Source organism: Melospiza melodia (assembly GCF_035770615.1).
Source record: "Melospiza melodia melodia isolate bMelMel2 chromosome 7 unlocalized genomic scaffold, bMelMel2.pri SUPER_7_unloc_1, whole genome shotgun sequence".
NCBI lineage: Eukaryota > Metazoa > Chordata > Aves > Passeriformes > Passerellidae > Melospiza > Melospiza melodia.
Window position 1 is genome coordinate 96,448 of NW_026948497.1, and position 10,846 is coordinate 107,293.

At 50.6% G+C, this 10,846-nt stretch overlaps 1 protein-coding gene across 1 annotated transcript; it reads left to right on the forward strand.

The window, feature by feature from the left end:
• The first annotated feature begins 4,585 nt into the window (after positions 1-4,585).
• LOC134432905 (uncharacterized) lies at positions 4,586-7,929 on the forward strand. Its single transcript, XM_063181777.1, has 3 exons — positions 4,586-4,708; positions 5,037-6,041; positions 6,497-7,929. Exons 1-3 carry the CDS (start codon positions 4,694-4,696, stop codon positions 6,968-6,970), a joined length of 1,494 nt encoding a protein of 497 aa, XP_063037847.1. The 5' UTR covers positions 4,586-4,693; the 3' UTR covers positions 6,971-7,929.
• The last annotated feature ends 2,917 nt before the right edge of the window (positions 7,930-10,846 follow it).

Here is a 10,846-nt window from a genome sequence, read left to right on the forward strand (position 1 = left end):
TGGTAGCAGTCCATATGAAATGGTCTTGTTGAAGTGGTGATCCCATAGAAAAGATCTGGCAGCTTTTGTCCTCTGGAAACCAGTGGGTAAGGTCTGCCTGCTCTGTCCCAAAGCCCAGATGATATCCAGGTGGGGATGCTGAGCTCCTCCCCCTTGGGCGGAGCATCTCCCAATGGGCTGATATCGTTCTGAGTCATGATCGGTCCTTGATTGCCCATCAAACAGAAATGGCTCCCGGAGGGAGTTATCTCTGCATCATGATTTCAGTTAGTCAACCCCCACTAAGATAGGGAGACTTTGCAACTGTCTCTAAAAAATTATTGAATAGAAGAGGTGGACGATTTTAGATTCATTTTGGGAAACGTTGCCGCTGTTTTGATAATTACTGTTTTCCTTTCCTGCCAGCTTCACTTGCTCCCCTGCTCTGATTTTCTCTGAAAAGCAATATTGTGTTTACGTAGTAACAGTGGCAAGTAAGTTGTCCTCAGCTGTCAAACAGGAAACTACAATTTGTGTGTGATCTGGAAGGATTTCACGGTAACGTCTTTATTGGTTTCGGATTGGAAGGTTGGGGAAGCTGGGAGCAATCTGTGAGATTTTAAACGGGAGCTGCTGCTCTGTGCATTGAATTGATGGGTTCATGTAGGGATAGAATATCAGTAAATAAAGGTAATATAGAAAGTAATCTTACCCCCTAATGAGTTGCAGCTGAGCCAATTATTAGAGATTAGGAGCAGGCCTGACTTTAAGAGGCCACACCTGTAGCCAATAAGGAGAGTGTTATAAAAGGGTGGATTGGTTGGCTGAGGGAACTGCAGTCAGTTGGCTGCTGCGAGGACAAGGAAGAGTCAGTGCCTGGAGGAGCTGCCTACAGGAGAAATCAAGCAGGTACAAAACCCAGGCAATATGGAACCCTTGCAGTGTAATGACAATAGAACCTTTGCGCTATAATGACAACAACTGGTGACCCCAACGTGATTCTGGAGAAGGATTCGGGATGAAAATATGACCCCGTGGATTCGGGAGAAAAAGGACTTCAATACTGAATTATATTACCCCGTGGATTCGGGACTAAACTATATGACCCCATAGACTGGGGAAACGGGACTCAACTGTATGAGCCTGCGGATTCAGGAAAAAGGACTCCACTATATGACTTCATGGATTCGGAAATGGAAAAAGGACTTAAGTATCAACCAATGTGATCCTGTGGTGATTCAGGAAAAAAGACTTAAACATTAAGCAACGTGATCCCATGGTGATCTGGGTAGAGAAAGCAACTGTCAGAACTGGAAAAAAAAAATAGTTTCATTATTCAGTACACTGTGTTTATTGATCGGTAAAATGTATCAATTGCAGCTATTAATGTTTGTTAAATAAGAGTATAAAAGATTTTGAGGATAAGTACTTTGTAAATTGAGAAAAGCTGCAAAACTGAGCCAACACTTGGAAACATAGATATTTGTATTATAATATGTTGTCTCAACATTTGTATAACTATTAGTTCTGAATGAAATATATGAATGTGTCATAATGTTAATTTATTTGCACGTCCTTCTAGAAATGCTGCAACTCCATAATTAAAAGAAAAAGGGGGAATTGTAGGGGGATAGGATATAAGTAAATAAAGGTAATACAGAAAGTAATCTTATCCCCTAAAGAGTTGCAGCTGAGCCAATCCTTAAGGATTAGAAGTAGGCCTGATGTTAACAGGTCGCAGCTGTGGGCAATAAGAAGAGTGTTATAAAAGGGTGGATTGGTTGGCTGAGGGAACTGGAGTCAGTGGCTACTGCGAGGACAAGGAAGAGTGAGTGCCTGGAGGAGCTGCCTACAAGAGACATCAAGGAGGTACGAGACTCCAGCGATATGGAACCTTTGCAATGTAATGACAATAGAACTCTTGCACTATAATGACAACAAATTCATTAACAGGAGATCAGGAAAAACCATAAACCAATGCCCCTCCTGGTGCCAGCAAGCTCTTGGGGATGGGAATAGAATACATTCTATATTGGAACCTAGGACAGGGCCACTAATTAATAATTCTCTGCTGCTGATGGGTAATTAATTATTGATTACCTGCTGTTCATGGGCCATTATTCTCAATTCTCTGCTGTTAATGGGCCATACAGTATCACTGCATGGCTGATGGGATGACATCATCCCATTGGGAGATGCTCCGCCCAGGGGGAGGAGCCAAGCATTCCTACCTGGATGGAATCTGAGGTTGGAACACCACAGCAGCCTTTGCCACTGCAATTCCCAGAGGAGCAGCTTTCTTCTTACTTTTTTATTAACTTATTTAAAATTTTTGTCCTTTTTTTTTCATTATTGTTATTTTGATTATTGACTTGATTTTTATTATTTTTATTCTTCTTTGCACCTTATTTTTATTTTGTTTTTATTTTCTGTTTCTTTTTAACTTTTATAATTTTTTTATTTTTAATTTTCATTTTATCTTATTTATATTTTATTTCTATATTTAGATTATTTATTATTTCATTTTGGATTTTATTTTAATCTTAATTTTAGTTTTCTCTTTAATTTTATTATTTTGTTTTTAATATTTTATATTTTATTTACTTTTATTCTTCATTTTATTTTTATCTTATTATTGTTATTATTTGCCTGAGAGCCTTTTAATTTCAAATTTATAACAATTGAGAGACAGAGGGTTCACATTTCCCATTTCAGGGGTCTCCTGCCTTCCTCAGCACACACCTCTCTGTTCAAACCAAAACACACCAAAGACCCCAAGATTCCACCAAAATACCATAACACACCACAAAATTACACCAAATCACCCCAAAAATAGCACCAAAATACGCTGAAATCCCATTGGACCCTCAAAGTACCCCCAAATCCCATCAGGGACCCTGAAATTGCACCAAAACACCACAAAATTACACTAAAATACCCCAAAATCCTGTCAGGGATCCCCAAAATCCCCCATATCTGTTCGTGGACCCCAGATTCCCACAAAATTGCCCGAAATCCAGTCAGGGACCCACAAAATCCACTCAGGGGCCCCCCAACATCCCCTCGGGATGCCCCAAACCCAGTCGGGAACCCCCAAGATACCTCTGAACCCCCTCAGGACCACCAAAATCCCTCAGGACGCCCCAAAATCCCCACCAGAAACTTCCTCAGAACACTGCCAAGTCCCCTCACCACGCCCAAACCCCCTCAGGACCCCCAGGTCTCCCTCAGTGTCCCCCCCAAAACTACTCAGGCACTCAAAAATCTCCTCAGAATCCATGCAGATTCCCTCATGACGCCCCCAGATCCCCTCAGGACCCGCCAATCCCCTCCCAACCCCCCAAAATTCCCCCCTAACCCCCTCAAGATCCCCCCAGATCCCCCCAAACCCCATCAGGACCCTCAATTCTCCCTCAGAACCTGCCAAAATCCACCCAAAAATCCTTCACGACGCACCCAGTTCTCCCTCAGGATCCCCCAAAGTCCCTCAGGACCCTCCAGATCCTCTCAGGATCCCCCAAATCCCCTCAGGATCCTCAATTCTCTCTCACGACCCCCCAAACCCCGTCAGGACCCCCCAATCCCCTCAGGATCTTCAATTCTCCCTCTCACCCCCCAAAATCCCCTCACAACCCTTCCAATCCCCTGATGACTCCACAAGCCCCCTCAGGACCTCCTGTCCCTCACAACCACCCAAGGTCCCCTCAGAACCCCCATTTCTCCCTCAGGACCCCCCAAATCCCCTCAGGATTCCCCAAAACCTCTCATGACCCCTCACATCCCCTCAGGACGCCCCAAACCCCCTCAGTTTCCCCTCAGTACCCCCAAAGCCCCTCACATCCCCTCAGCCCCCTCACAAACCCCCTCCAAGCCCCCACAGTACTCCCCAGATCCCCTCAGGACCACCCGTTCTCCTTGAGGACCCCAATTCTCCCTCACGACACCCCCAAACCCCCTCAGGACCGCCCAAATCACATCAGATCCTCTCAAATCTCTTCAGGACGCCCAATTCTCCCTCAGGACTCCCCAACACTCCCCGCAATCCTTTCATAACCCCCCCAACCCCCTCCTCACGCCCCCCACTTCCCGCTCCCGGTGCTGACCGCTGTCGCCCATCCCGCGCTGCCGGGGGCGGTCCCGGGGCTCCCTCGGCGCCCCCAAATTCCCGCCCAGCCCCCCCGCCACGAGGCTCGGCCCCGCTCCGTCTCCGCTGGGCCCCACCGGGACCACAATGCCCACAATGCACCGCGGTTCTGCCGGAAGCGGCCACTTGACGCCGCCACGGGAGGGACTTCTGCCAGTACTTCTGCCAGGCACAGCACCTGATTGGTCCGCGCGGCTTTGGGCGCTTCTCGCCAGAGGTCTCGCGAGAGAAGCAGGACGCCAATTTGAGTGACGGCATCTCTGTGGGCTCCTAAATGCGGCCGGGAACGGCAGAATCCGCCTGGAAATGGCGAGATGGAGCCTAAATCCCCTGGGGATGGAGCCTAAACCCTCTGGGGATGGAGCTAAACCCCCTGCGATCGAGCCGAAGCAGCCACCCATGCATTGGAGCGGTACCGGAAATGGCGGGCGGTGACGTCACCGCGCCGCCCCGCCCTTTTGGCGCTCCTCGCGCCACGGCTCCGCCGCCGCTGCGGGAGCCGCCAGCCGCGCGAGTTCTGTCCCGGGACTCGTTCGCCACCCGAGCGTCCCCAGGGTGTCCCCGGTGACGATGGAGGCCAAAGAGGTGCGACAGGAAAGGGGAGAGGTGACACGGGGGGTACCCGGCCGGTAGCGGGGACAATGGGGGAGAAGGGACATAGTGGGGGATGGGGGGACACGGGTGGTGGCGATGGTGGCAAAGGGGACAGCAGTGGGAGCGGGGGGGTGGCAAAGTGGACAGCAAGAGGACAGGGGCTGGGAGGGGCTACGAGGGGAGGGGCAGGGGTGTCAGGGAGATCAAGAGGCTGACAAAGAGATTTACGAGACAAAGGGGAGCCCTCGGGGACAGGAGGCCAGCCCAAGAGGCTGTAAGTGCCACCAGGTCCCTGACATCTCCCCTGTCCCCTCCCCAGCTGTCCCCAGCCCTGCTGCAGCCACAGGTCACCGTGGTGGCCATCCTGGGCGAGCTGCTGGACACCATGCCCAGGTGGGACGAGGTGCCACTCAAGTCCCTAGAGTACCTGTACTCCAAGCTGGTGGACTTCAGCAGGAAGCTCAGGGACACCACGGAGTCCATTTATGACACCTGGTGGCACCGTGATGTCACCTCCAACAATAAAGCCCGTCTCGCCTCCCTGAGTGGAGCTCTGGCTGCCTATGAGAACACCCCATGGACCTCCTGGGACTGCGTGAAAATGGTGGCCAGGCACTGGCTGGGGTCGGCGGATAAGTGCCTGGAGAACAGCACCGAGCTGGGCAGGAAGGCCACCGAGCTCCTCAACACCTGCAGGGATTTGGCTACTGAGGAAGCCACTGAGGAAGCCACCGCCACTGCCCGGGCCAGGGAGCAGCTGGGCCTGGCTGCCCGTGATGGGACAGCTCAGGAACGCATGGTGGAGCTGGGTCAGGCCCTGGGCAGGGAGGAGGAGGCCAAGGTGGTGTCCGGGCATGGAGACCAGGTGAGGAGAGAGGCCAGGGTGGCTGCCAGCGAGGCAACAAGGGCCACCATGGAGAGACAGAGGCTGGAGGTGTCCCTGGAGCTGGTGGAGCGCTTGGTGACTGCATGTGACAAAGCCACTGCCTTCCCCCGGGAGCTGAAGCGCAGGGTTGGGGACATCGTGGCTACCCTGGAGGGGACAAATGAGGTGTCCCCCGATGTCCCCAAGGACTTGGTGGCCAAGGTGGCCGTGGCCGAGCAGCTGTGGGAGGCCAATGCCTGCCTGGTCCACGATCACCTGGTGGGGCCAGTTGATGACATCACCAAGTGCTTGTTCACTGGTGGTCCCACCAGCCCCAGTGCCTTTGGTGTGGCCGAGCGGTGCCAAAGAGCCATCGAGGACATCCCAAGGCTCCTTCGACCTCCGGAGTGTCCCCGAATCTTCCCCAAGCTCTCCCCAGTGAGCATGGAGCCCCAAAAGGTGCCACTGGGACGGGGAAAAGGGGGCAATGGGGGATGGGGGAGGGGGTGGCGGGAGAGGACGGAGTCACAAAGGGGATGGGGGGGGGAGCAGGAAGTGGGGAGGTGACGGGGGAAGGAAACACGGAGGGGGAGGGGCAGTGGGGGAGGGAGGGACACGGGAGGGGAGGGACACAGGAGCTGGGGGGGTGGCAGAGGGAACAGCAGGGTGTGGCAGGGGCTTCAACTGTGGCGGCAGGGGGTGGCACAGTGGAGAGCAGTGGGATCACTGAGGTGGCAGAGGGGACAGCAGGGGAGTGGCAGAGGGGACAGCAGTGGGCACAGGGGGTGCCGGAGGGGACAAGACACCGACAAAGGGACAGAGGGGACAAAGGGGAACCCGGGAGGGCACAGGGGCCGCCACAGGAGGCCACAAGTGCCACCACGTCCCTGACACCTCCCCTGTCTCTTTACCAGCTGTCCTTGGCCCTGCTGAAGCACAACATTGCTAAGCCCTTCCAGCACTGCTGTTGCGACTCCGATCTTGCTGACGCTCCCACCTCCCTGTGCCCGGCCCTGGCCGCCTACGAGAACATCCCATGGACCACCTGGGGTGAGAAGGGACCAGGTGACAATGGTGGCCAGCGAGTGGCACAGGTCGGTGTCCACGTTGGAGGACAGCTGGACCCAGCTGACCAGAGAGGCCACCAAGCTCCGGGACGCCTGCAGGGACATGGCCAACGGCAGGGGCATCACCATGGCCATGGAAGAAGTCTCAAGAAAGGGCATAGAAAAGGCCTTGAGGGGGGCCATAAGAGAAGGTGTCACAGATGTGGGACAGGATGTGGGAGGGGCTGTGGTGGCCAAGAGCCAGGCGAGGGGAGTCAAAACGATGAGACAGCAGGCGGAGGAGCCCCTGGGGCTGCTGAAGCACCTGGTGATTGCATATAGAAAAATCACAGTGTTCTCCCGGCAGCTGCGGCGCGTGGCTGGGGGGATCACAGACACCATGAGTGGGACAGGGGAGCCATGCCGCGATTTCCGCGCTGCTTTGGCAGCCAAGGTGACCAGGGCTGAGTGGCTGTGGGTGGCCAGCCGCCTCCTGGCCAGGGACCACTTGGTGGGGGCACTTGGGGACGTCCACACCATCTTCAGGTGTGGTGACCCCGATGGCTCCATCGCCCGAGCGGTGCCAAAAAGCTGCCCAGGACATCCCGAATTTGCTGCAGGGACAGTGATGTCACCAATGTGAGGTCATCAGGGCAGTGACATCATCGGGGACATGGCTGGCATCACCTGTTCTCTTCCCCCAGCTCGCCATGTAGGGTTTGAAACAAATATAGGGAATTTTCTGGGAATTTTGACTGAAATTGACCCAAATCCTGATGGGAATTCCCAGGGTAATGTCACTGGGGACACTCAGGGACATTCTGGGGACGCTCAGGGACAGGGGTGAAGGAGTCCCCTCAAGATCTTCCAGCTTTTCACTGTGCCTGCAGCAGAGATGGGTTATAAATGACACTAACTGGCTTCTGCATTTCTGTATTGGCTTTTCCGCATTGTTATGAATCACCAGCAATTTGATTATGGAGGGGCTTTGACAGCTGGCCTGCAAGCAAATCTGAGTTAAGAGAAGAAGTAACAATTGATGGTTACTAAATGTATCCATAGCAAGGGAGATGACAAGGCCGTCAGCATGGAAACGGTTTGGAAAAGATAGATGGAAATTTTTGTTAGCTACACTATGTGCCTAAGTACATGTGTATACGTGCCTTATTAAATTTCTGTAAAACTTTTGCCACTTATATTGACACTAATTGCTTTGCACCAATTTATATCAAACTTTGTTAAGAGTATATAAACTGGAGAACATGCAGAATAAAAAACTTTATCTTCTTGGACCCCGATTACATGTGTGTGACATACACATCCAACCTAATGGTGACATTTGATACTGATATTGATTATCGATGATTCCTTGTAGCTGCTGGTTGGTGCAATATAATCTGTCAGTTCCTGTGTGCACCGTACAGCCTATTAATTATTAATTAATACCATCTATAAAGACTAGACTGGGCTGATCTGTGCTCTGTGTCAGACACATCACTGACCCCATTGAGAGACAAGTGGTCAATAAATCCATCCCAATGTTCCTTGAGGCGAGCACAGCCAGGGAGCTGCTTCAAGGCGCTGTCACTGAGATATTTCCCTTTGAAAACCCTGGGTGGGATGCAAATACACCCGAGCAGATGGCAAAATTAAAATGATATCAAAGCCTCGTGGGATGTGGGTTAAAACATGGGGTCTCTAAAGCTATAAATTGGTCAAAGCTTCACCAAGTGAGGCAAAATGATGGTGAATCACACACTGATTTTTTAAACAGGTGAAGAGAAACTGCCATCAAATAGACTGATCTGGATCCTGAGTCAGTTGATGGCAAAGCACATCTGGTTTTGTTTTTTGTGGGTCAAAATTCAAATGATATAAGAAGAAAAGACAAAGGGAGTTCAAGACATGGATAAATGGCTGGAGGTCGCCTGGAAGGTGTTTTGAGACAGGGCCCAACTGAAAGAATTAATCCCAGCCTAGCAAGAAGGCAACTTGTGAAAAGTGACCCAAGAAAGCTTCCCCTCTGGAGAAGGCCCAGAGTGCATCCTGTAAGAAATGGGGGCATTGGAAAAAGGACTGTCCAGTGCTGAAAGAAAAATCATCAGTCCCTCTCATAGCAGCAGTTCCCAGTGGTGAATAATGAGCATTGACTCCATGATTGCAGCAGGCTGATCAATCTCTTTGTTGTACCATCCTTTACTACTAAGAAAAACCCATGGCCCTTGCCAGACAGTCCCAACACACACGTGGATCCAATTGGCCAATCAAGCCAACCAACCATCGCCAGTGGCCAGTTGTTCTGGTTTGGAAGTAAAAGCTGTGAGAGACTCCAAGTCAGAAATGCCATTTATTAGGAAAAAGGACAAAAACCCAAACTACATTAAATAGAAAAGAAAAATATATGTATAATGTACATAATAAAGTATATAAAAATATATAGATGTATCTATATATAGATATATATATAAAGTATCGAATGAGACCTTACAACAGATCTCACTTAAAATGGGTCTCCTTATGGTGCACAAGGGGTTTCCACGTCCTTCTGCATAACCTACCAGATGTAACCAGGTCCTTCAGCAAAAACCGTGGTGCCTCACGTTGGGCATCAAAATTATGTTCTGGTTTGATAGCAAAACCAGTGTGAGACTCCAAGGCAGACATTCAAATTATTAGGAAAAAGAAAAAAACTCAAAAGACATCCTATAATACAAAATGAAACCACTGACAGAGTCAGAATATATCCTGACACCCTGCTGGTTAGGGCAGTGGCAGCAGTCCAGATGAAATGGTCTTGTTGAAGTGGTGATCCCGTAGAAAAGATCTAGTAGCTCTTGTCCTCTGGAAACCAGTGGGTAAGGGCTGCCTGTTCTGTCCCAAAGCCCAGATGATATCCAGGTGGGGATGCTGAGCTCCTCCCCGCTGGGTGAAGCATCTCCCAATGGGCTGATATCGTTCTGAGTCATGATTGGTCCTTGATTGCCCATCAAACAGAAATGGCTCCTGGAGGGAGGTACCCCTGAGTCATGGGCCAAGGCATTGATGGGCCCATTAACAGGAGATAAGGAAAAAACAATGCCCTGTTGCCCTGATTTTTTATGTTTTTCTAAGCCTTCTACTGTTATCATTCTTGTAACGAACTTTCTCACAGCCTTTATGTAAATACCTTATTGTTTTGCATTCTTTTATGGAGGAGGAGAAATTTGATGGACTGTTGGATTGTCCAGTGTCATTAGTGAGGTGGCACTTTCACCCTCCAATCCATGGTCACTTTTGGAAATCAATAAATGTTTAAGTCAGAAATTAAAAGTGCTCTTTTTTACCTTGGGAGAGCTGCGTGTCCATGTCATGTTATTTCCTGTCCTGTAGCGACATCTGGTGGCTGTCATGTGTGGAACAGCCACGGGTGAGGTCATACCATTTTACTCCCCCTCCCTGTTTTGGCGTGGTGACTGTGAGCCCTTTGGCACTTTGCCTGTAGCTCTTGAGATAACAAGCAAATGCTGTGGGTTTCATGGTGGTTTCTCTGGATTTGGACCTCTGGAAGGATCTCATGGAGCAAAAACAGGTTTCCATTTCCGGGAGTGATTTTGAAAGATTATTTCTGTGTTCTGGAGAGCAAGGGTTTTTTTTCAACCCTGCAGAGGCATTCTCTAGCGAGGCGTGGTCTCTCATGGAAGGCCAAGTGCTTTTTGATGATGGCACGATAGACATGGCATCACTGCTGGTGCAGTGGAAAAACTTTGACATGATTTGGTGGAGGCCTGGATTTTGTAACTCTCAGAGTTCCCAGGGGGACCATTCTGTCTCAGATGTGGATGAGGGGGTGTAAGAGCCTAAATGAGGGATGTGGGACTCCAGGCAGCTCTTCAAAATCCAGTTTATTACATCCAAGGTGTTACAGCAGCCCAGGGTCATGGGTGACAGAGCCTGTGCCTGCAGGTGTGTGCTACAGCTGCAGGCAGGCCTGGAGACCCGCATGCCTCGTTCAGGCTCTTACTAATCCCTCTTACTAATGGTGCCCCACGTTGGGCGCCACCTTAAGAGTCAGACTGAAAGATGCAAGACCCCAAGGAGCTCTTCAATATTCAATGTATTACATCCAAGGTGTTACAGCAGTCCAGGGTCTGTGGGTGACAGAGCCTGTGCCTACAGCTGTCAGCCCAAGCTGCAGGCATGCCTGGAGACCCACATCCTTCATTCACACTCGTACTAATT